Source organism: Varroa destructor, unplaced genomic scaffold (assembly GCF_002443255.2).
Source record: "Varroa destructor unplaced genomic scaffold, Vdes_3.0 BEIS01000001.1, whole genome shotgun sequence".
In the NCBI taxonomy this organism is placed as follows: domain Eukaryota; kingdom Metazoa; phylum Arthropoda; class Arachnida; order Mesostigmata; family Varroidae; genus Varroa; species Varroa destructor.
The window spans coordinates 39,766,621-39,793,424 of NW_019211454.1; the positions used below are offsets into that span (position 1 = coordinate 39,766,621).

General features: G+C 41.9%; 2 protein-coding genes across 26 annotated transcripts in view; one reads left to right on the plus strand and one right to left on the minus strand.

Annotated features, from left to right (window-relative positions):
- On the minus strand, positions 1-26,803 carry LOC111243560 (uncharacterized). Of its 17 annotated transcripts, none has more exons than XR_015325781.1 (4): positions 24,741-26,803; positions 23,514-23,723; positions 23,038-23,101; positions 18,639-19,219 (listed from the first exon to the last, which is right to left on the minus strand). XR_015325781.1 is itself a non-coding variant. In XM_086986076.1 (3 exons), exons 1-3 carry the CDS (start codon positions 24,845-24,847, stop codon positions 21,832-21,834), a joined length of 384 nt encoding a protein of 127 aa, XP_086842202.1. In that variant the 5' UTR covers positions 24,848-26,797; the 3' UTR covers positions 18,639-21,831. The 17 variants fall into 17 exon arrangements, 1 of the variants encoding a protein (XP_086842202.1); XR_015325745.1 differs by lacking the exon at positions 23,038-23,101 and adding an exon at positions 19,721-21,898 and having other exon boundaries at positions 24,741-26,797; XR_015325779.1 differs by having other exon boundaries at positions 18,639-21,898; positions 24,741-24,881.
- LOC111243559 (uncharacterized) overlaps positions 1-26,804 on the plus strand; it is a 101,133-nt gene that overhangs the window by 48,875 nt on the left and 25,454 nt on the right. For all 9 annotated transcript variants that reach the window (XM_022789339.2, XM_086985974.1, XM_086985965.1 and 6 more), the window contains one exon: positions 20,258-20,279. In XM_022789339.2, the coding sequence (XP_022645074.1) occupies positions 20,258-20,279 (22 nt within the window). The remainder of the gene's footprint in view (positions 1-20,257; positions 20,280-26,804) is intronic.

Sequence of the window (26,804 nt, forward strand, 5' to 3'; positions counted from 1 at the left end):
TTTTGGTTTTCTCCAATCAATAATAGAAGAGAAGTTCTCAATGGATGCGATCAATCTTGCATTTTATTAATGTACATAATACAATCCTATGTCTGAAGTTCCTCTAAAGATCCAGCTATGTCGATGTGCACGGTGGAGTTTTATTAGTTGAGTAAATAAATTTATGTAGGTAATTTGTGTTCCAGAAATTATTTTATTTCAGGACTATTTTTGCTTAATAGTGACGATGTGGTCCCATATCAATGTGTGAAGAAGGTCCGATAATCAGCTCCGCTGTCACTGCTTGGAAGTTAAGTGTATTAGACTCTCATGGGAAAAATCGTGTGCACTTAACAGGGAGAGCGTATAAATTTGAAGATATGAGTTCTATCATCGATAGCTTCTGCTGGCGTGCTCCTCACCATTGCGAAGCGGCAACATTTCCGTGTGAGCTCGTCTCAGTCTACTGAAGAAACAAAACGAACAAAAAGATCTTAATTATGGGTTTAATGGATCAGAAAAAGCTCTTAATAATATGAGGGAAGTGTTGTCGGCACGGTTGGAAAGGGTGGCAGCAGCATGAGAAACAGCTCAGTTTTCAACAATAAAAAGTGTTGTCCTTCAGCAAGAGAACACTTGAGTACACAAAATGAAGGAGGACCCTATAGTGGGAAGGGAATCTTATACGCGCACCATATTGATATGGTTTTGCTGTTACCGAAACATAAAACCCCCTATTTTTGAATCTTCAAAAAAAAACAGAAAAACTTAATGAGATCTTTCAAGAAACGCTATCTTTGTTAATTCGGAATCGGCTGTGTATGAGTTACTCGATCCTGTGTCATGTGTGGAAAAACCGCCAGAAGCTTTCTGCGGTATTTTTGCTCATCTTGTATTTGTTAGATATAAGCAATATACCGCTGTTAACTTGTTGAATTAAGCGTAGTTGGTCGACCTTCTGCAGCTCCGAAAACTTTTGAATTTATTGCCTGTACATAAGGTACAATAGGTGCTGCGGTCACTAGCGATCAGTCTAATGTAGTACTTCATCGACATTTGGATACCGTAAGAACTGGTCTGCTAGATCGGCTTCTACTTCAAGTATCCAATACATATTGAAAAGCATTTGAAAAATATTGTTTGAAAATAAAATAAACTTATTAGTCGAACAAGGAAAAACGCTAGCTTATTGCATGAATTATGAGATACGAACAGCGGCAAGGTTCAGAAAAAATCCTAAGGTTCAACCAATTCATGGACCTATTGATAAAGCTGGTTGGTTATCCTTGCCTTTAAATACTTGACATAATCTCCTATAAAGTCTGGCATAGCACGATGTTTGCTTGCTAAACGGTGCATTGCCCCATGGTCAGGTTGTTGACTCATTTAATCGTTACCGTGCTCTCTTGTTGTGCGTATCAGACGCCTGAAGATTGCCGCTATAAAAGAAGTGCGTTTGATAAGCTTGATCATAACCTTCCTTTAAGGAAACGCGCCAGTATTTTTTTATCCTAGCCAAAGGGTCATGCGTCGATACCTTCCAGCCGTCTTTCTCTGACGTCGCTGTTTCAAACGACTCGCGCCTTCGCCGTTTCTTAGTTTCCATATTCGGATATTTCGTGCAGGTTGTAACCTAGATCCACAACGGGAATGCGACATAATGACCACTGTCTTCTTGTCAGCATTTTAAGCCTGTCTGGTAACGTGCCTGTGAAAAATAAGAGGGCCTAAACGATTTACATGCCCCGTCCACTTCGTAGTTGCCGATCTGGCAGCTATTTCGTTCAGTTTAGAAGAAGAATCAAGAAATACGGCCAAACAGGAGTGATGTATAGCAAGTGCGGATCGAAAAAATCTCGATAGTCGATTGAGATGCGACACAGCGTGTTCGTGTGAAGTAAGCCGCTATAGGATACGAAAAGGATAAGGAAGTTTGAGGTAACGGGTGTACAATTTGAGGGACGAGAAGTGCAGACTGAGATAGCAATAAGCTAACCAACGGTTTTGCGACTCGTGGCAGTTCAGTGTCGTTAACTCACAGTGGTTACGAGACGATACGAAGAATTAGGGTTGTGCTAACACGAATTGGATAAGAATGGGGCTTGACAGACCGACGAGTTGATGGTCCTATCGCTGTGCGTTTGGCTGCTCTAGGGACAAATAAGTGGGCAGTATTGGACGAAACGGATGAGCAGGCAATGCTGAGAGGTTTTTGGTCGTCGCACTCAATCGGGGTGTTCGTCCTAGCGGTGGCCGCCGATGGTCGGGCTGTTCAGATGGTCGAAGAGCCCGCGGGCCGCCGCGGCCGACCACGACAGATCGCCATCGTGCCGGAGTATAGGGAAGTGTGCACTAGAAAAGTGGGAACTGGTGGAATGAGAAGAAAAAGCCAAGTGAGGAGGCAAATAAGGCTCGTCGAGGGGATGTCCTCAGGGTGAGCCCCCAAAAGTTGCTTGTTAGAGGTGGGTCAACAACGGTTTCGGGTCGACAATGAGCAGCACCAGCACGAGTATAACGTTGTATGTCTGGCCCACTAGCCGGACGTTGGCTGGCAAGATTTGCTGTTCTGCATTGCATACTCGAGGCGGCAACAAAAGGCAGAAACCCTTTCTCTCCTTAATGCCTGCTCCTTGCCTCCCAATCGACCTATCAGCCGCTGATTAGCAATGTATAGGCCCATGAATGGTTGGGTGCGATGCGTTTGTTCGGGTACGCGGGTGTGTCTGTGGATGACCCGTCCGCTGGGGCAAAAGCTGGGTGGTGTCGCACGATAGTCATCAAGGCCAGATGTCCTGTCTGGCTGTTCCCTCGAAAACAGCAGCAGGTAACCCCAGAGGTTGGCAAACAACATTCTAATACCGCCATGCCATCTTAATAGTGGCTACGCAATATAAGTTTCAATCAGTGATCAGTACTTTGTCGTAAGATTACAACCCAAAACGGATGAACCAAAGGCAAATTGAGAACAAAAAAAGGAATATATATATTCTTTTTTATATGCGAAGAATGGCCATATGGATAATAGGCAGGTGAGGGCTTGATGTGCAAGATCGTTATAATAAGAGATAAGAAGTGAAGCTAAAATTGGACCGCACATTCGGATCCACACTGGTCGTCGACCCACAGAGACCTAGTCAATTTAAAGAAATCTGTATGTACAAAATCTGTATCCTTCTTGTCTGTGAGTGTATGAGAGTATAGGATGTTCTCTTCGGAAAGGGGCCCAAGATAACGTCTTCATTCAAGTAGGTGTTAGGGATAGCGGTCTAGACAAATGGACACTTGTGAGAGGGGGACAGCTTACGAGCGACAGAGGCCGGCGCTGATGCGGCTTTGAGAAGCGGGCCGGTGGCTGTTACAGCTGCCCATTTTCTGGTACTGATAGTACTAGCCGTGCAGCTGAATATCTGCGAGGCCAACTTGACACTCTGACGAGGTATTCCACGGATTTCCCAGTCGACACTCCGCTACCATCCAAAGCATTATTGCCGACAATATAACCGCCTTCTGGCAACTGACCAGCTTCGACTTGACAAGAACTACGCAACAAAAAAAGAGGACTGGCAAATTATATTTTTCTTTTCTAAGGAGGATAAAACGGTACAAACGAGCCCACGACGCATTATAGCCATCTACGGATATGTACATGAACTTCTTGTATGTGTCATAAGCTAGCGCCAGTATAGCTGCTATATAGAACAAGACCTAGCTATACTGAGGATTTTCAATGACAACTGAAAAGCGGAATCGCTTCTTGGAAGTTGTTCTAAAGTACAGTTCTGTGTACGTTTCAGTGCATGCACAGATATTAACGCAAATTGATCTTGAACTAACATAGATTATAGAAAAAGTGAGTTACTGGCATTGAAATTATGACTTGATTTTTATATGGCCGCGAAGCAGAATACATTAATAATGCCGTCGCGACCAGATAGGCCTGACCTTTTCTAAAACTACTTCGTGGTATGATATCAGAGACCACAATTATCCCTCGATATTGCGCGGCCAGGAACTGATTCTCAAATTAGTTTAAACCCCTTGGAACTTCCACTTGGAAACACTTTGGAACTAGTAGCATTAAACCGTTTTACTATGGCTTATTATAGTTTCCTATCCTGTAAGTTCCACGAAGGTTCACTTTCAGTGAAGTTTCAAAATAAGAAAGGGTGTTTAATATCAAGCCAGGTGCTAGAATATGGCGGCGCGTACACAACGCGAAAGAGCGGATAACCTACCGTTGCTGTAAATTACTAAATAGCCCTCCACAAATAGCATCCTACTAGCCTTTGATAATATTTGGTCACAAAAGTTAGCAAAAAAAACAACTAATCTATTTGAGCTTTGGTTCACCAGCCAATCATGATGACAAAAGTATTCGCATGGCGTTTTTTAATCCACAGAGATTTAGTACCCTCGAGAAAATCTCTGCCGCACACGTCCCCGGATTTTAGCACTATGACATATGGGCCCAGCGCGAGACAAACATGATCAAAGACGACCTTGAACAAGCTTTGTTATCTCAACGTTAGTCGTTTGAACTAGTTCTAAGAGTATCTTGCTCATTACATACACAGATACGCCTCAAAATTCTTCTATAGAAGCAGGCTTTGTGTTTTCGCCTCAGCTTAGTAACGGAAAATGTTGCGATGTCCGCACCTTCCATCAATTGCCACGTCCTATTGTACATTTATGTGTCCCTAAATCAGGCCACAAAGAATTTCAGAGAGCTCTTACAATTTGTTAGTAAGCATACACTGTTATGGCATATAGTGCCAGCCCTGCGACGTTAACCGAGATTTAGGTGTCTGTTACGTCGTGCGTACTGGGATAACTTTTAAACACTGATTTTTCTAACGAAATAAGTTGTATCATAACTATTGTGCCAAATATTCTACGATGGGGGCAATCGTAGAATACTTGATAGTTTGGTGTAACAAAATGATTGGCAAAATTACTGCCGTTAGCTTAGACTCGAACAGATTTATAATCAACAACTGTTATTTCAATGATTGAACAGTTTAAACCGATTTAAATTTTGTTCATTACTATTCAGCCACGCTATTAGGACTTAAGGATTTTCGTGCTGAATAATGTTCGACCTTTCGCGACAGCTTCGTGAGTGCCCGTTGACTCCGACCTAAGGCTTTCTAAACTCTTCGAGGCCAGCGTCACTGTTAAAGCACCTCTAATATCGTGTCGTTATTTGGGGTACGTGGGGTTCAAAAAACTCGATTGAAAGCTCAATACAGAATTTGCCTTATCAAAGCAGTAATGATCTGTCAGTTGCAGACGTATTATAGAAATACAAGCTTACTTCCAGTGTGAATCTCTGTCGTTTTTCTGAAGCTAATTGATTGTTTATCTAAATAGAAAATCGTGCAAATCAGTATCCATGATTGTGTGTATAGATGTACCTGAGCGAACGCATATCTATATCATTGCAAAAAGACAAGGATTACGCGGATTGTTACTATCTTGGCAAGCTGACTCTTATTGAAAATACACATTGAACAGCGCACAAATATAATCCAACATATATTTATGAAATTACTGCGTAAATCCGCCTAAATTCTTATATATGTATGCGGGTTTCGTGTACAACACCGATGTGTATTGTAGCCCTACAGTATACCATTTTCTCAAATTATCAGTCCTCTTCTCCGGCGTCGTCATGCATGCTTCAACTATTTAGTCAGCTCCTTAGGGTAAGCGGCAATTATTTTTCGTACCTTTCTGGAGACCTAGCACCACTTCCGCGGAGTGCACGTTTCCAACTGATTTTATGCTAATGTTTCTAAAGGCTGAAATACTTTTAAATGAAAATAAGGTAGTTAGTGGCACCCGTGTTTAAGAGCCATATTTTGCTTCGTACTATCAAATAAGGCGCCTTGTTTGACCATGGTCACTTTGTCGAACAATTAAAGTCGTCCGAAAAACAACGAGCTTGGAAACGAGCTCTATAAACCTTCACAAGATTTTTAATTAGCGGTTTCAATTGTTGCGAAAAGAGATATCCGGCTCTATGCTCTGGATACACAAGTAGTAATTATTATAGTTAGTTTTTTTGATCAGAGAGACTGGCAAACGCCGACAAACATATGAGAAATGAAAAAATCGATTGAAGTTGTAAGTAGGCAGAGCTGTCTTACGTAACTTCTGAGACTGATTGTCAGATAAATATTGATGAGCACGACTTCTCATATTTAAATGACGATTCAAGTCAGATACAGAAAAATAGCTAAAATATCTTAAAAAACGAAAGTACTCTGACGTTCTAGTGATAGCGTGATAACATTTAAGGGAATTCTTAGATTTTTAACCGTCTGATAGATTGTAGAGCAGAAAGGCCGAACATGGCGACAACGCAGGTCATGTTATTTTGTGTGTCGTAGTATAACAATGCAAATGTCTTTAAGTGAAGAAATTTGATTTTCATAAAGTGCTTAGCTTCTACACAAGAGAATCGTGGCCTGAAGTCAACACAAAATACACATACTAATATATCCTGCTTATAATTAGCGTCGTTAATTGGGTGTATATGATTAAAGCTCATTGTATTGGCCCTTCCTAAGGCGCGTTAGGAATCCTAGAAACGTGTTTTCTTCTATATACCTATATAACAAAAGTTTTCGTGAAGTCTTTGGAGCTTCAGAGAATTGGCGGGGCGGCGTACATTGACCTGTAAATGCCCGACAGAAAGCGACAAACATTGCATCATATCCGGTCCACAAAAATATATCAGTTCACCAAATACCGGCTGGTTAGTATCGTCCATAATTTGTGTTTCTCTCTTCGGCTGAAGTAGCTGATTTCTTACTACGTAGTCAAGTCTTTGGCCTTAAATGCGATCTTCGAGATCTTCCTACCACATTTGTGCGTTTCGTATTTGATCTCAGGTCTATGGTCCGACCGTTCCAAGCAAAATTAATAAAGAGAGGTTGCCCAAAAGTACCCTTCTTGGGTATAAGTTTTGACGGACTCGCAACGTCGCAGAAATAGTTGAACACGAAACTTGGGTATTCTTCAGCTTCGCGCTCATATGTTGGATATGGATATGTCCATAATTGGATTCCTAGCACGTCGCCTTTAGTTTTATAGAGGTGGAATCGGAGCGACGTTGCTAATATTAATAAAAAGAATAATTCCCAACGATAACGGTGTTTACATCTAGCTAATGAAAACAGATATCATAATCCTTACGTTCCCTTTGATGGTGGGCTTCGCAGGTGTTCACTTCGAATCTCCGGGTGGGACTGCTGAACAGCCCCATGGCCAAGCAATCCGGTATTGAAATCGAGACGGCACATTTCAAGTGCACTGAATGACGGCAAACGGTCCATCTTGTTAGACAGCATCAGCTTCCCAGATCGAAGTGTACTTTCATTACGACATACTTTACTCCTGAAAATGTTTTCTTTTTTCTCCTTTCCTTAGTTGCCCGTAGCATTGAATCTATAACCTTATGAGACCAGATAGTTGATGCTGACGAACCAAAGTCACAGAATATACGTAGAACTCGCAAGAAGCGTATATGTCATTGGTGAAGAGCACTTCTCGACTTTTGATTCGTAGAGTGTCGCCGGCACCCTACGAACAAAAATGAAATCGGTAGATGCGTCGTGTTCCGGTCTGAATGGATCAGTATGAAGAAGCTGGTGCGCATGAAAGAATTACTTCGTCGAAATATGCTTGTCGTAAATCTGTATTTCGTTCCCGGATCGAATTTGAGGAACGAGCAAAATGTGCCTTGTCTATCTGTTCATTCGTATTGGTGCTAGTGGAGGTGGGCTGATGCATTGATTCAGCTGCTAGCAGCTGAACTACTTAGCGGAGTTAGGTCGTATAGTTAGAGCAAAACTCTGTAGGGCTGGAACCATGTTCATTTCCATGCAACCCACATTGGGAACCTGCATAAGGATACTACACAGAGCGTTTTGAGGTGCGTGACTGCAGACTCTCGGCGTTGGCAAAGACAGTCAGACGGAGCGTCAACAGGTTTAGACCCGCGCGGCACGAGTGGAACAAAAATGTAATAACCATTGTCGTTTCGCTTGTATTCTGTACTGGTTGCGGTGATAAGGAACGAGCAAAGCGGGTCGAAAGTGGGGTCAAAGAAAAGACTGCTTTCGAGGTCTCGCTGAGACCTGCATGTCACCATACGGAAAGGGACTACAATGGCCCAAAATTCCGAAGGGCCAAAACATCAAATTTGAATTTAAGGACTGGGCCTGACGTATCTTGGAAATATTGTGTGATGGCTTGTATGATAAATATGAAATCTGAAGCCAAACCCGCTTTTATTTCGCATGGTATGTATGAACGTAAGCGCACTGCAGTGCCCTTGCCCTATCTAAGCAACCTTCTTTTACAATGATGCTTCCATTATTGTTTGCCTGTTGTAATCAATTATTGGTGTTTAGTAAATGTCTCAAGTCCTTTGGTCCGGCACTGCGGTTTATCATCGCTTCAGATTAACTACTGCGTGGGAAAATAGGCCCACATTTATGAGTCAATGGAACATAAACATAAACTATGCAACGGAGAATTCAAAGTGAGTAAATTCGTATCGGGAAACATAATCCCGCCATTTATTCATGTCTTTCATATGCGCTGGTCGTCAAATGTTTATTATACGTATATACAAAGTTAAAATTTTCTAACTATTAGGACCAAACGGAATACCTTTTGTAAAGGAAAGCGCCTTTGAAAAATTAAAGAGGAACTAAGCGTAATGCAGACTTCATGCGTCTACACATATACCTTCAGCCACTGGGCATGCATTGATTGAATACATAAGTGTTATGTTTATTGCTTCCCACTGCTAATCTGAATGCTTTGTCGTAAAGAGTACGATGTGATGACTGTAACTAGGCCCAAATGTGTATTTCCTTCTGGCAGTTTACCTCGTACCTTTCTTCCAACTTATTTTTAGATTATATTGGGTTAAATACGTGTCCAGTAACCCTTTGTACAAGTCAAGAAAGCTATTTTGATATTTTCAGTTTAAGATACCCCTACGAAACTTATTATATTACATTTCGAACGAGGAGCTAAAATAAATTTTAACGTTCGTCGACGTTAAAAGCCACTCATAGAAGGGTAGGGCAACAGTTTACAGTAAGCGCGGGTTTACCATTGTTTTGTGGTGTAGTCAATGGTTAGAGATTTTTTTCTGTTTTGCAATTTCTTCTCGTCCACTGCTTTTCCCCTTGGCGTATTAGTGGATCCAACAAATAGCTGTCTATCTCTGAGTCGTTGCTGGTTTGCATAGATCTTCGACACATGCTAGCCCTATTGAGTCAGCGTTCTTCTCTTCGCTTCTTTCATTTTGGCCGCTGTCCACACATCTAAACCATTTCTCCGCGGGCCAACTCTAAACCCCCGCCTGCGCCATGCCTGACCGCCAGTTTTAATCTTACACTGGCATTCTGTATGGTCAATCTGTAGATTTTGCTTAATGCTAAAGAAATAAACGTGTGCTTCGCGATGGTAGTCTGCTGCCATCTTCAAGTAGGGTTATTTGGCCGCTTGTTCTTCCTCTAGGCCTTCGTCATATACGCGTTGTCCTCGAATAGTTCTCGGAACAGGTAGGACACTTCGATGATTAAGACACATACGCTGACCTTTTTGGCCAAGGCTCTACGATCCCCGTACGCATAGAGCTTAAAGGTGCAATCACCGAAATAGTTCGGAGAAAAGACGTTTCGAGAAGCAGACGTAAGCTACTATCATCAACGGCTGCCTACGAACGAAATACGCCAATGCGCATTGAAAAAAAATGAATAAGCTTTTGTTATCCTAAGAATTTCAGTATAATACTTACAATTAAAGAGACATCTGAGTGACAGCTGAGTTAATACCATCGACAGAAGGCTATAATTTTCCCACCTCTATAGAGGACAAGGCTTGGGGAGAAGCGACAGCGCATTGCTTTTAGCAAAAGTGTGTTCCGAAAGAAATATATACGCTACTGAATCCACCCAAAAACTCTCCAATCCCGCAAGCAAGCAAATTTTGGTCAAAAAGTTAAATTTTACTTTGAATAGGATCGAGCATCTGATCGCTATTATCGCACGCCAATATACAGAATGACGCTTTTAAATTGATTATGTCTCGTACATCATACTTTGTTTCTAAAATTGTATTTAAACAAAATCAAATATTTAAATGGGATTTTTTATTTCTGTTTTTTTTTATTGTTTTTGACGGTCACGTTTATTTAGCTACAGCCACCGTCACCTTTGCCCTTTTTAAGCACTTCTCTTTTTGAGACCTTTTGCTAGCTATCAGTCCAAAATTGGATTATACTGGATTTTCTTTTAGCGTATGTGAGGGGCTTTTTAATGAATTTACTCCCGCCAATATCGCTCTACACAAGACTACTCGTTAACGTGAAGCGATTGAGCTAAGTAAAGATTAGCTATTTTGAAAAGGAGTAGTGAGTGATTTAAATGAACTAAAGTTGAAATTGAAGTAATTATGAAGGAAGGTAGTTTTGCCGTTTATGTATAGGATTGATTATCTAATGTAGTATAGATACAGACGCATATAAAATAGGCGTTCGTATGTATTCTATATTAATGGAAGTTTTTAACCTAAAATTCTAATGCTTTACTGTTAATGAGAGCAATAATAATTATGGAGCCACATCCGCAAACAGTGACTATAAAGGAAAACTATTATTCTACCACCCAAAATCTTTTTGAGCGTGTACGTACATGGGGTCGTTCATGGCTTCAGTTGGAGACTAGGCAAGTAAGCCATCATCGTGTCATCCGTCAGGGTAACTCATAGGCGGGGTTTGTAGCGCAATAATTTGTACTTATGTTCGTGACGCTGTCCACCACGCACCACACGTGAGCGTTGTTAATAACACTGGTCAAAAATCTGCAACAAGCTATGAACCATAGAAGCTTTAAGGGGATCTTAAGGTCTGCCTCAACAAGAACTTGCGAAGTAGCGATTTTGGAATAGATCGGACGATCAGTGTTTACATCGCGTCTGAACATTCGAGCTCAGCGCGAGACAGCGAGGTGATATACACGAAAAAGACGGAGAGGGCAACAATGATAATGACGGCGTCGACTAGCCTTCTTCACATAAAAGTCGGGCCGCATTAGACAGGGTCGCTAAGATCGCATCAGGACATCTAAGGGAGGTGCGCGATAAGTATCTTAAACTACGCGTGGTTGTCCCAGAAGGGCGATGTCTCATCCCCATTGAGCTACGATAGAATAAGACACGACGACTAAGGATATTGAGAGCAAGGCACGGCTGCTGTATGGCTGCCACAATTTTGTCCCTGTTGTTGCCTATAAGGAAATAGGCTAAACAGTGTAATATAAGAAGGAAAGGGTCCATGAATTGTACTGGTGTGTAAACATCCGACCTGAAGATAACTATAGGCATACCTTTGATGTATGTTCCTCTATGATTGCATGCGCTGTATGTACTATTATGTATTTCTGGCCGTCAGTAGGAATTTGAATAGGAAATTGAAATTGAATGAACAATACATCCTTGCCCCTTCTCTCTAAATTTTAACCGTCTTGCGTCGCTCACAAACTGAGTCAGTGTTATTGATGTTCTCGTTACTAGCATTAAAGTCTATATTTAGTGAATGAATCAAGAGTTCAACGACAATGTTGCTTACGCCATAGTTACAAAACAGATAGGAAAGTTAATGCAATTCAACACGAACTTGAGCGTGGTGTTGCCGTTTTGCTCATCCCAAATGCCCTATTTGCGCTTGAACATGACATGAACAAGTCACCGCTGTCTATTCAGCTTCTATAATACAACTCATTCATTCTGAAAGCCAGGCAGGTGTGATTTCTACGATAACAGTACACAAAAAATAGCAGTCGTAAAACGGCAAAGAAACGCGTTCGGCCCGACGACGGCCTAACCAACGATCTTATCTATGGCCGCGCGCCTCAAAGGACCTGAAGCCTTTCAAAGTTAGGGTAAGACAAATAAACAAGGTACGATTAAAAAGGCGTGAGTTAAATGACAACGAGAAAAGTGGAGAGCGACGTACCAGCGTCAATGAAGGTCTACAGCAGGATCAATAGATTTTTTACTGAGTACACCTCTATGAGGTCATCGGGGTGAGAGGCAAAAGCACCATGGTTATATACATAGTTGACCAGATTTTTGGTGATCTCGCAACGATTGAAACCAGTAAAAGATCGGTAAGTAGAAACAGTGGAAGTTATTTCTTTAATGATGCTAATGATAATATACAAGGGAAGTATAGCTATGGTGAAACTTACCATATGAACTACCATTGCATTTTGTAAGAGTCTAAGCACATTATACCACAATATATACACAAATAATAGGATCATAACAACAATAGATGGTAATCTGCACGCTACGAAATTGTGAACCTAGCACTTGACAAAACCTCTTCGTACTAATAAACACAATGTGTATCTACATACATAATATTACAAGCTTGTCGTCGCAATCTAAGGCCGATTCGAATTCGATTAAGTAAAAAGCTAGGTTCTCTTAATTTGATTGAACGGCTGTTAGATGTAATGGGTGAAGCAGATAGTCATCTAAGTACCGAACTTCGTGAGAGGTCCGCTTTTCTTAGAGTGCTTAATGCATAACTGTCTGCATATTCAGGAGTTCTGGAGGTTCCCTTTTTGCTGCACCTGTATCGACGCACACGGTCGGTTGTGCAGATGATACTGGACAGATAGCAGCTGGGCTTGGGTCGGCCTTAGCAGTGCCATTGGCATAGTCGCATAGTGATGAACAAGACCTTATGATGATACACTTCTCATTGCCCCGTCTCTATAACTAAACATGTAGCTTTGTAACGATGGGGTAGTTGTTTAGCTACATTGCCCGGTATCATACTTATAGTTACCTCTGCAAATGACCCTGCTCTACTTCGACGGTAGGGCCAACAGTGGCGTCGGCGTGCATTTACTTCATTGAGTGTGCGGTTTTACTCTCATGTACTTCTTCGCAGATACCGGAGTGAGCACAGGCTATGAATAAGAAGAGGCGACCGCTGGCTTGTAGGCCTACTGCAATTCTTTAAGTCTTATGTAAAAGTGATATTACCCTTTCCCAGTAGGGCAGTCCCATGACCTGCTGCTAGGACAGATCGTCAAGAAGGAGCCGGCTATTAAGGCAGCGAATGTGACGAACGCATGCAGAGCACCTAGGGGAATAACACTGCGTTACCGCTACTACCACTACTGGCCTGGCCTTCTACTTTAGTGGTCAAATGATCGTCTTTCTGCTGGAGTGAGTAGTGGCCTGTGGTCCCCCGGAGTCGGTGACGGATTGATCTCTGTGGATGGCGTCAAATATGCCTGACTGTCGTGCGCGCTTGTCTGATCTCATCGTCTTCATCGTCCACTTCGTCGTTGTCGCCGTCATAAGCAGCGCGAAGTGGGTTCTGACGCTCTTATTCGACCCGGCCATCACGGCCTTCACCCTAACTGGCCTAGGCCAGGTTTTCCCCACGCTGTTTCACCTGGCTAACTTGGCCACTGGCGCTAAACACGACAGCCATGTCTCATGCTATAGCGGCTACGAAACACAAGAACCCACTTCCTCCTCCATCGCTTGTGCTCGCAGGAAGAGACAAGGCAGATGTGCACAGAGCGACGAGGTCTCATGTCCGGTGTCCTTGAGCGACAGCCAAAGCACCTGAGGTCTCTTCAGGCCTGTTGTTGGCCAATTGGTGGAGCGTGGTTACCGTCTTTCCAGACGCATCTCATCTAGCTGCAAACGAAAACGATGGCCGCTGACTCATTCTTTGGGTTGAAGTCCTGAATCCTACTTAGAGTCGGTGTTGCCGTTGTAAACCTCATTAGCGGCCGCCGAAATGCTCGCCGTAGCCTGGAGAGTTGCGATTTCCCACCTATCCATCATCACCACCACCACCACCACCACCACCACCACCACCACCACCACCACCACCACCACCACCACCACCACCACCATCACCACCACGGCTTGTGGTAAAACGACTGCCACCTGTCGAACGGGACAGCGGTGTTCTAATCTGAGCCCATTTTAATATACTCGCGGACGAAACGCCTACAGCCACTTAGCGACGTCGCGCTATATTTTACAATAGGTCTCGATAGGTCTTAAGCGTTGATGCGTACCTATACTATCATTCAAAGGGATTGATGACCAATATATCTGTGATTTGTAGCACCCTATAGCGTAACTTTCTCATATACTTGTTTAAGGCAGTTGATACCGAGTATTATAACATGGCTTACATGGTGCTACGATGGCTGCTTTATTCAGTTGCTACTGCCCTCTGTCATATATAACCGTCAATTATATACACAAAACAAGATGCAAAAATAGATTTGTACGAGAAGACCCATCTGGCGTGTTATAGTGAAGATTTCTCAAAAGGCACAATGTGTCCATGACAACGGGTCGATTCTCCAGCTGTCATAACGTAGTCGAATGGAAGACTTCACACAAGACAATAACGCCTATCGTAGCCAAATATGGCACGACATATCGCTGTGCTGCAGTGTGCAAACATTCATATACTTCAAAAGTGTAACTTGCACCGATGAATGGTTCGGGGTATTGTAATGATAATCTTGTGTAGTTACGATGAATCTGTTTTTTTATGGTAAATACAACCAGGAAGGGGACTTAACAAATCAATAGTCACCATGCGGAGGAAGGTTGACTTTCTTGGTGAAGAAAAAAATAAGAGAACAATGCGGTTGTACTTTGATTCTAGCTACTATAGCTTGTCGTGATGTCGAACAATGCGACTGAATAATACGGTGTTGGCCTTCGACTGTCCCCTAGGCCATGTAGCTATTAGCCGTGATACTATTTCACTCTCGATACATGCAGACCTATCTACTTTACTCGTAGTCTGTCAATCTCTATGCGGCCCACCTTACATCTTGGTTCTTATTAAGCCCTGTTGGTGTTAAGCAATTGAAGTTATTTAGAATCTTAAGAACAGCTTCATCTAGAGAAAATCAACCAAAACTGAGTAGTTCCACGAGCGAATTCTCGAAAATGTATTGTATTGAACAAACGTCAAAACTATACTTCCTCAGATATGTCGGTGATGGTCAACCTGAAAATAGGCAATCATGTCTGGCGGACTTGATACGAAAGGTACAACGCAATGATGCAGATGGCTATCCGCATGAATCAGGAAGGTTAAAGGAGAGACGGTCCGCTCTGCTTGTAAAACATGACATTTCTACTGAGTTTTCAAGACTATCGATTATCTCTGGGACTATCCCTATTACGATTGTCGACGTGGTTTGCACGGCACTGGATAGTAAAGGCCGTAGTAAAGGCCTGCGATTTAAGTCTGTGCTGACAGTCACCGACTTGTCTTTAAGGTAAAGAAGTTTTTCGTATTTATTAATGTACAAGCGAAAAATCCAGTACGAACAGTGGTTTCAAAGGAGCTCTCGCCAGGATACAGTAACACAGTAACTGCAAACGCGAGGAACGTATGAACCAGTAATCAATTGTCAAATACATTTTCCTTAATTACGCATCGTTAGAGAATATCGTCAGCCGACCATGACCTCAAACGTATAATCCCACAAGTACTTTTTGTATGCTAGAAGAGCAGCATATTTCGGCAAATGAGACAGCCAAAAGTGAGCAAAAACCGGTGCAAATATTGACCGGAAATTGAAAAAAAAGCTTTCAAAAACGTGCGCTGCATGTTCGCCATTTAAAAAAACAGAGCGAAATATAGTATGCCTAATATCAGCATCTATAGCACGTTGAAAAGTTACCTTCATCCAGGCATAAGAAAGACTCGAAGATCATTTCTATTTGCACCAGTATTTCCAAGACACGTAGGACCGTTGCAGCTTGAAATGGACCTAGACAGGTATAGGTCAATTAATTTCTAGGGTGACCTCAGCAGCATTCAGCTGATGATGTGTTATCTCTAAAAATTCAACACGAATACCTGATAGAACTCTGCGCGTCGATGGATGATGTTGTAACATAATCGCTGAGCATTATATGTCTCAAGAAGCAAATAGGAGTCTACGGCTAGCTTCTAATAATCGTCTTAACTGAAATACGCTAACTTTGCGACCTAGCATTTTCGTAGGATGAACGATATTTTCCAGCGTGACAGCTTCACGAAGGACTACACCGGAGTCGTAACGACGGTAATGATTACGACTATTTTAGAGCAGGGCTCGTATCGTAGATGGCGCTAGTTTTTTTTTTGTGCATCTAGACGCCTCTAATTGTTACTGCGATTGAAAACAATGCCACATTACGAATGTCGGAGGTTATATTTTGACCAAATCTTGTATTTTATGAAGGGCTAGACCCTTATTGCAGTTAACAAGCCTCCATTCACCTGTGTGCCTGTTCAAGTAATTTATCGGGGTGAATTGAAACAACAGCTGAAATAATGAAGGTATCAAAATAGCACATCCTTTAAAAATCCCTAACCGGTGCTTTACGAACGTACGTGTCATTTATTATCGTAGTCATTTACTGACTATCAACCATAATCGACGCATGATTATGATACTATCGCCATTGAATTTTTTAGAAACTCCGGACCTATCGAAAATAGGCTTGTTTTAGAAAGGATCCTGCATCATCTCCATGAGGTCACCTAGTAAGTCTAGTCTAGTCTAATTCGTGTTTGAAAACGAACGTTTCAGATGGCACTATATTCCACTTTGCTTCTGTTGTAAATCATAAAGCAATATTGTGCTTATAGCCGACTTAGTCTATCCAGTGTTCCATAGTGAAACCACATGTTCATCGCCGCACTCAGCTCCTATTCAGCACGAAACGGGTAAAGGTATCACTGGTAAATCAGTAAGAGCTATTATAGACGATTATATAAGTCCGTTGCAGAACCGAAAAACATAGTCACGCTGGTTGCATCTTGTGCTGACGACACTTCTGTGAGAACTCTTCTCGTTCTAATTTTTTTTTTTAGTCGTTCTAATTTTAAACGTTCTTAGACCGGAATGTTTACGACAGCAGAGTCGTCGTCATCATTATTTAGGGACGTATGAATGCCGTCTTGGTTTTGATTTACCGATTGAAATAATGTCAACAGTCTCTTGTTGTGTTCGACGAAAATACAATGAGAAATTGGTCAGTGCACAGGTTTTCATCATTTGTGTTTTTCATTCTTCCTTTCCGGTCAGATATATGACCGGAAACTTGTTTTTTTGTTTCATAAACCCTTTGCCGTCATCTCGTTTGGGTCGTAGATTTTGTTTCGAGCTCGAGCTTTTTCAAAATACAACACTTTGGCATTCATAGAATAAAAACCATATTTTGTGCAAGAAGCCGTGATAACATGAGATCACCAATCGAAATCTATTCGACGAACGTTTTTGTTTTTCTACTAATTTTGCTAGTTCATAAAATCTATTCTACTTTGTTTTAGTCGACTTATTGGAAGAAACATCGCAGTTCAAACGAAACGATGATAACAAGTTGGTCTATTCTAGAAGAAGCTTTTCAGCAATATACAATATCTGACCATCACTAGACAAAATATTGGCAACGAGAGACAACGGAGAAAACCGACAAGGGTTTACCTGATAGCTTAATACGTGCTATATTCCCAAAGATTACGAAAATCCAGAGAGTATGCACATGTGACTTGCAACAGCATCTCCGGTTGGCACAAATAGTGCCGAATCTGTATCAATTTAGATGTAATACTATAGAGTTCTTGGTGCCGGGCTCCCACACCTCGTAAAATCCCCCATGTACCAGTGAAAAGTTTCCTTTTTTATGGTTCGAGTCGGTTCATGCTAAAACAAACGAACACTGCAAGGGTTCAACCTGGCGTGCAAAAATAGACCTATGCGAGTTTTATCGTAAACACTCGAAATCGCTTCTTCAGTGAGAGTGTCTCGACATTGATAAGAACTGCACCCCTTAGACCTACATTAAAGCCGGCGTACATTAAAGATATTGAAATAGCGTTCCTGGGCGAGGCATCGTTATGTTCATTATATTACTAGCGGGTCGTAACGCTTGGACACATATTGAGGACGTCGTATTTTTTTTTCACTAAACACAACATAAGCTATGAAGCATGCTTTAGCCTCTAGTAAGCAAGGAGAAAGATAACCACTCGGCTTTTCTCATTTAACCGCACTTATGTTTGCCATCAACATGTGACAATGGCATCCCTTTAGTAGAATATTGCGAGCCTCGAAGGATCATGCGTTTGTTTTTTTTTTCTTAGTTTTATAACTGTCACAAAATCGATATTGTCTGAAAAATGATATGAACTATGAGATACTGCAAGCACCTGTAGGATCAGTCTGATTCCATATATCAGTTACACATCCTTATAAACCTGCACGACAGCCATGACGTATAATGCTAGCTGCGACAGGGTGTTCCACAGATATGTTGCCTGTACGACCTGCCATACATGATCAATACGATTCACTGGAAGTACTCACAAAACGAAACGAAAAAATATATGCAGTAAATGTATATATGCAGAAAACGTATTTAAGAAATTATTCCAGCATAATGCAGTATAACGTTTAGTTACTCTTCAGCACCACATCGAAATCAGTGAACGCTAATCAGCATACTTTACCTTTATAGAAATTGTGATCTTCTCTATATCTGTAGTAGTTTTTATTAATAAATCGAGCAAACTTGAGATATCTCTCTTTATTATATATGTGGTCGATTTTGTATCATCACTAGTTGTCGATCTACGCTGACGCCGGTTGTTTATCGAGTATAGCAAGTACCATAGGTAAACTTCTGTTAGCACAGTCTAGATTTATAACGCTAATCTCACTCGCAAGATATTCTGCCTTACGTACATTACAAAAAAATATTGATTTGAAACTTGCACAAGATAATACAGGTATGCCTGGTGAGAATACCGTAAATCCAATTTTAAATAATCGTTCAAAGGAGCGCAGCAATACGTTAGATTCACGAAAAAGTAGAGTCTGACTTTTTTTTAATGTTTTCTCGTTGTGTTCTTCCTTTGCTTAGTTGTTAAAACAATTTGAAAACTATTTCTTCTCTGTAAGCCATCACGTGGCATATTTAACTTTGGCTCGCACTTAGATTTGGCTCGCACGTCCTGGCGAAAAAAACGTCTCTATTCTTTCGCCTTTGGTCCTGGTTAGAGATCTGCCGAAGTAGCACATGGCACTTTTGCCGCGTTATAAACGAGTGCAATGCTCGCTCGCAATGCAGTGCTCGAAGGTGGGTCGCTAATCTAAAAAAAAAAAAAAAAGAAAAGGATTATGGATAGCTATATGGATGGCCGTTGATTGGCCTATAATGTAAGATCTTATCCAAAATTAAGGCTTTTGGGTGTCTCAGACCGAATGAAGAGCACAAGGAAATACTGCTTTCTATTGAGTAATGACAAGTGGTGTCTTTACGGAACTGAAGAATGAATATTTCTAATATGACAAAAAAGGTCTGGATAAAACAAAATAGTCGACGAGCATCCATATGTGATTTAAGTTCATTTAGTTCGAGGCTATTCAACAAAGGGGTTCAACAAAGATGATGAGGAGGTCACCTTTTCCCTTGATACTGTTAGATCACACATAACAAAAATCGCTAATGAAGACATCCTGCGCAAAGCTATTCTACTATCGTCTTTTCTAATTGCTGGAAAATTAGTTCGTAATAATACACTTTAGAAAGAAGAGCGCCTCAAAAACGGGCTGGAAAAGCGGAATAAACAAATCACGAATAAATTTCTTACCGTTACTCGAGCAGAACGCTGCGATTTTTAATAGAGGTGAAACACTACTATTTTTCTCTTGATCAGCATTATATGTTCGGCTAACACCAATCATAACTGTATAAGAAATTTAAATAACATAGTAAGTTCTTCATAAAACCTTGTACTTTTGATATAGGTCAAGTCAAACGCAACTAACTCTCAAAGTTCCTCTCTGTGTCTGTGTACTTCTTTGAAAATGTTCGAGCATGGAAGTCACGTGTCATCACATTCAGCTTAGAAGAATGAGGCCCTTCTCAACAAAACAGGCGCTTGTAACACTCGGCTCATGCAAAATAACGACATAAGGAAAACTTCAGGACATCATAGCAAATTTACTGCTACTCACAGTTCTGCTGTTTGGCCTTAAGCACTTCATAATGTGCTTTATGTTTATAATTACCTGTAAATTGTGTCGTGAAATTCGACTGAAAAACATCTATTATATATGTTTGCATACGTTTTGATTGACGTACAATTAGAGTTTTTCTAACTCTTTTCTTTTTGGGATCGTTTCAGAAATTCGCACATAGCCATTCAGGTTAGTACTAGCAACTGAGCTAGATTTATTTTTTAAGTGGTAGACTACATATTAGTAGATAGCTAGCTAGCTAGCTAGATAGATAGATATAATGTAAAGGGACTATGCAATACAGAACCGATCATTTGACCATTCATTTTTTCTACCTCAATTCCAGTTACCACTACCTTTGTTGTGATCAATAGTGCCTATAACGCATCATACTTTTATGTATATATACATAAAAAAAATGCATAAGTCAATTATTCCTTTTTTATATCCGTCTAGAGCGATTCAACGGTAAATATTTTAAAATAATATAAGGTAGCTATGTAAATATATTGTAAAGAAAAGGCAGCCTTTTTCTGTGTAGGTTAAAATGTCTCACTAATTCTAAGTATAGTCAAAATATAATAAGCATATCGTGTAGTGTGATGAATGTGCTTGAAAGGACGCATGTAACAATGAGGCTCTCTCATTCTGGCCCTGAACGACAGTTCCTGTGTCAAAAATTCAGTGAATCTTCAGTTTTTCCAAAAATATTTAGTACATTTATGTATTTTTTTGGGAAAGCATCTTCGCTAGTATTTACTATCAGTAGGGCAGTGCTTACTTTATTGGTATACATCAAGGAGGCCTATAAGCATTTTCAAGAATACGTTAAGGCCAAAAGTTTCTACTTCCAACGAGAAACTCTATAATATTGAGCCATGGTCAATCAGCACATTTCATATAAATAGCTCAAATATTAGGACCAGGAGGGGCTAATATAGAGGACCCTTAAAGACAATACTAACTACTTTCCTAGAAAGATACAACCCACTTAATCTTTAATGCAACTTTTCTTTATTTGGAGAATGGATTATATTTGTAGCTTTTGATACACGAAATTGTTCCGCGGCCAGATAGTCCCAAGCATCGTCTCTCAGGAGCCATATTTTAATTCAATAATAATTTCAAAGTCAACTTTATTAAAACTAGCGTTCATATGCAGTCGGCGTTAGCCAGACAAGGATTTGCTTTGGTTAATGCCGCCACGGCGGGCTATAGTAGGCTACTATTTTCGGCCTCAAAAAACGAATTTTTCAAAAGCTGCACGGCAAAATCATAATCATCATAAAAAAGTTAGTTTTTGCTTAAAAGAAAAAGTGTTTTAGCATATTAGGTACGCCGTTTAGTTGGTCCAGCTCCTTAATGATATGGCGGTTAAACTCAATAGAAAGCTAAACCTATCCACCTTTTATACCTTCTCGGGAATTAAGTACATTTTCAATGGCACAAACAAATGTACCGGTGCACAATACAAGAATGTGCTATTTACAAATACTGCATTTTGAGTTTAACGCCGAAAACGATGCTAGTCGTGCGTCCATTTACCTAGCCGTACTGTTCTTGATAGCGCATAGCTTGGGCTATTTTAGTGACTAACCGGAGAGCCCTTGTATAAGGTAGGCTCGCGTTCCAGCTTTGGTTGAAGTGAAACAAAAGTACTTTCGACAGTAATTATGATTACCATTATTATTGCAAGTAATTCGGGCAAGAATTTCGCGTGTGGCTTCATATCGGTTCACAGCTAATTTAGCCTACTGATTTTGTAGACGCGTGAGTGTGCGAGCGCAGAATGGGAATCGTTGTTGATGCTGGAAGAAAAAACTCGCACAGATATTGATATCCTGAGACTAGGTTGCATTACTGAAATGTACAGTGATCATGTGATTAAACAATCTATCGGCAGATATGCCCGGCCAGCGTTTAGGCCTACTTTCTATTATCGTATAACAATATCGATTGCCCTGTCATCCTGTGCCACCCTAATGACATTTCTCTTATATAAGAAGTTTTGACGCGACGAAGCGTTTCGTCAGCGACCTTTACATCCTTACTTCGCATACTTAATTAGCATTGCTCTACCCTGCTATTTCCAAGAGCAGTAGCAGCTTCAGTAGAGGTAATCGTTCTTTACGTGGGCTAGGGTCCGATGGCCTTAAGGCACCACGGCTCTGCTAGCAGTTAATAACAGGTGCTCCTTTATGGTCGTTGGCCCAAATAGTGCTGCTCACGATGTTGGTCACGGGCGCCATGCTGCTGCGACCCACAGTGATACAGTTGCCACTGGTACCGCTGTTCCCGACATTTTTAGCCTGGACCTGCGTTGACACTGATATTTTCTTTGACGCGACCTGCTCTTGGCGCCAACTGCTCTTGACATCCGATCTTCCTCAAGTGGTTAATAACCGGATGGACACAGAGGTAGTCTAGGTTCAGATCTAGGCACAAATGTATTTTGATCTTTCAGTAGAAACCCAAACAGCAGCAACAAAGGCAATGGCTATAGTCATAATTGCTTTTCCTGCTCAGTTCCCGCAGGCTACTCACATTGAGTCCCCTACTCCGATAAATCTTTGAAATAATGTTAGAACAGCAGTTCCAAGGCAGGGTCGTAAAAGATATAGTTGAGAGTCAGCTATGAAAAAGTTTTATGGTGTACTCAAGAAAAACGTAAGCAGCACGCATGCTCAGCTGATAATACGGCCATTTTTTGTTAGCTGTGTGCCAACACTAAAAGCACTTTGCTTTATTTAGCATCGCTATCTAGGATTGGCTATTTGTTTGCTTAAAAATTAACCAAATCAGTCAACCGTTGCTTCAAACATTACAACTGTCAAAAGTCGCAATGCTGTTCTCAACGTCTTCACTGTCTACTCTATTATGAACCACTATAATGTTACTGGTGTAGCACAGTGTCTATCGCACGAAATAAACAACTAAAAGCGTTCACCTGAAGGCCGGGCCAGCTCTCAGCGTTCTAAATCTACACAGAGGATAACCTTACAGGTGAAAATCTGTAATATAAAAATATCACTATAATTAATATCATAATGACATAATTATACCGAATTCATCTTTGGTATATTGCTTAAATAACAGCCATGTTAAAGACGCCGATACGGCGCCAGTCTGTTGTCCAGAAATATCGACAGATGTGTGTCCTGTTTATAAAATGAGGATAACTTGCAGTCAACGGTAATTCAGCATTTCCAGTTTACATCGCCTCTGGCGCTATCCAGTTCTATATCGGCAGACAAATACTGCCTCTCGTTATCCGGCTTATGCAGATTGGCACTGACTCCCCCGGTACCGTGACGTCTCGTTCTGACGCCGTCTCAGACAGGCGAGTCGGGCGACCCTACTTTTACCATGAACGATTTTTGATTTGCATAGATAGATAGGCTAATAGTTTATTATGAATATTACCACGGCTGCAGCTGCCGCTGCCAATAGGACGCAGCTATTACAGACGTCGTTGATGCTAATCGCCGTTGCTGCATATTAAGGCCCCGGAGCAACGTTCCTTTAACCCTTTGCGCCGCTTGATGCAGAGCTAGCCTTGAAGTACGAGAGATGAAAGAACGCCAAACGTGCACAAAGAGTGGCCGATAACAATCAATGAAAAATCCAGCTGTTCTGAAAAGGTCCACGACAAATGACAAGCCATCTGACTATGGCAACGATTCCAATAGTACTTTTTTCATTTTTTTATTATATATATATATATATATATATATATATATATCTAAAGATTCTTTGGATTAAGGAGCGAATCGCTAAAGAATGAACAAAGGGAAAAATTAAGCGGAAGCGCAAATAAGTTCAACGCCGATTGTACAGAAAGCACAAGTAACAGGAGGCGCCATAGGGGCAGAAAGAACATTAACGGCGAAAATTATTAGATTTTATGAAATTCGTAGAAATGTCGCGTTGATTAGATGTACGGACATCTGTTTCGAGAAACAACATCACACAGCATCTAAGGATACGCTAGTTCACGCCAGGAGCATCGACTGAATCCTCGTGATGGCGCAGAGGTAGCCTGCTCAACTTACGGATTATTGGTTAACCTAGGAACTTTCATGTTAAGCTAGTTAAATCCTAAACACAAAATAGAAGTGACTTTATCTCATTTCGTACTAAGAGGGGTCAGCTGTCTGAAACAGTATCTGACCGCAGTACTAAACGTGGAGCTCGAAACGCTCTATATTTTAAAAAGTATTTCCTATTATATGTGAGATGAAACTAGCTATAGGACACGCTGAAAGTCTTCCTCTGTTTCAATCAGTCGTGGGTTTATCATATATTTCCACGATTTGTTTGGCTTCAGAGATCCTATCAATTCTATGGGGTTCGATTTGTGCCAGACCAATTCAGCACAACGTTTTAATGAATAAAGCAGCAAAGAAAGAGTACTGAATGTACAACAGAGAAGTTGATACATAAAAAGGGTTATAAATATGCAAAACGTACAGGTACTGCTTATTTGAAGGACTGAGCTGGTAGAAATGAATACAATTTACAGCGGGCTAAAGTTATAGGATTGCATTGATTGCAACACTGTCTACGAGCACTTATTCTCTGAACGTTGTCAGGATCTGGGGTCAAACCGAACACCGTATCTTAGAACAAGCTGCTTTGTTAGGTACGTACCTGATATGAATTGCATTTGCTTGTGCTAGCGGTTCACTTCGTGTAGTTGGAGACAGTAGATAGTCGGGTTGGTTTTTGTTTTCACTCGGAGCGATAGTTGGATTCATTACGACTTCCAGGTAAATAAGAGTGGCTGGCCTTTTTGTATATATATATATGCATAAACGCGTTGGATGTCGGCGGCTCGCTATAGACAAGGTCAGTGTGAGCTTTGCGTGAATATGAGGTTGTCATCTTCAACGGACGGACGGACCAACCTATCGAGTGACCATCCTGCCATCAACTTTTAGCAGCGGTGTTCGACTCTCGGTGATGCTCGGTGCTCAGAGCTCGGCTCATTTGTTACGATGGTCCTGGTCTATACACTCGCTCCCCGTGGACTCATCGTTCGTTGCCCGTATCGCTATCTACCCCGTTCTGGTCCCTATCCTTTTGTGTCAGCTTGAGTACGTACAGCCACCTCTATGACTATTCGCTTTCCGTTATCGAAGTCTAACTATGTCGCGCTGCTGCTGCTGCTGCTGCTGCTGCTGCTGCTGCTGGACTAGTCTGTGTTTGATTGCGCGCGCAGCCTGCCTATCTACCTCTTTGAAAGCGCACGCGTGATAGCAGCTCCCTCTGGTTTGTGGTGAGGGCCGCCGCCGCCTCTTCGGCTGCCAGCAACAGCGGCATCAGTCGCGCTAGGCAGAAAGCGAGCGACTGACCGAGAGCACGTTCTGGGATCATCGTTCCCAGCAGCTGTAGTAGCAACGACTTGGTTCGAGCCAATAGTTCGAGCAAACAGACAGACAGACACACGCAGGCAGCCAGACAGGCACGCACGCGCACTCGTTGGAGAGACGACAGCGCAAGCAAGATAGAGGGGTCTGCTACTAGTCAACCTAACGCTACTTTTACTAGTTCCACACTTATCACAAACAGTAGTACTACGAACGCTCCTTTCGTCCAGCTACTGCTATACACCACGGCGATTCCGCCTCGAAAGCGACTTCCAACTCGTTCCACTGCCGTCATACCAGCGATCCCACGGCGACCATTGCGGCAGATCCGACCATCAAACCGAATAGAGTCAAGCGGATAGGATGACGTACTAAGCACGAAAAGCCGGCCATTATTTAACGCAACGTCCTCGAATGATCTGGCCGAACGAAGCTGTAGGAGATCAACGGCGTATCGAGGAAGAAAAGGAGCCAAGTTGTCTCGCTGGTCGTTTTGTGGCCGCTAGCAAACAGCAGTGTCAACAACAGCAACCGCTGAGACCGGAACAGGAGGGCCACTATCATTGAAGACAGCCGCCAAATACCGTCTTCACGTACGAAGAGCACCGGTCGTCTACGGATTGGGCGATATCTCGTCAATATTATCAAGAATACAATCGGGCAGATAGTGGTAGGTGGTTTACTGGCTTAACTGATTGGAACTGAACGAGCAAGCAAGTTTAAGAGTAGGGAAGGACAAAGCGTCGTGTGAGAAAGTGAAAAAAACGCCTGCAACGAACGCAGAGTATTCTCGATGACGGTGATGAGTTAACTACGCAGCCACGGGTGGAACCATCAACTGTGTGAGCTACTTACGTGAATGGGTCCCGAAACACGCAAGTTATAGGTGAACACGCTTCTAAATGAGTTGAGATTTTTTCGAGGCCAGTGTCTCTGGTTAAGCATCGAACTGTGCGAAGCTATACGTCAACTAGCGACAGCTGCAGTAGCGAAAGTACACTGAAAAAAGGAGCTGAAAAGAGCGATTAAACAGTAGGCCAAATCAGTTCAGTGGCCTGTTAACTTTCTAGATCGTGTTGTGCTTTGTAACCAACTACCGAAGATAACACGCAAGCCATCATTGATAGCCTGGTTGGATAGGGTCCTCGCATCGACAATCGCCTCTTCTCGCCTCGTCCGAATCAGTAATTCCATCATTTAGCAACAAACCTCTCAGTCGTTAGCAGGGCAAAATTCTGTGGCAGCACTGGCTACTGCTGCCCATTGCACGAACCAGCCACTCTCTGCAACTAGGTCCGCGTCCTGCTTTTACTGGCGATCATGGGCGTCAACCTGACCGCGCAAA

Coding starts and splice junctions, on each gene's coding strand:
- LOC111243560 (XM_086986076.1), bottom strand. CDS start 24,847: ATGAATCCAACTATCGCTCCGAGTGAAAACAAAAACCAACCCGACTAT. Junction 23,724..24,740: donor GCAAATGCAATTCATATCAG/GTACGTACCTAA, acceptor GGACCTTTTCAG/AACAGCTGGATTTTTCATTG. Junction 21,899..23,513: donor CAGCGGCAGCTGCAGCCGTG/GTAATATTCATA, acceptor TTTTTCTTCCAG/CATCAACAACGATTCCCATT.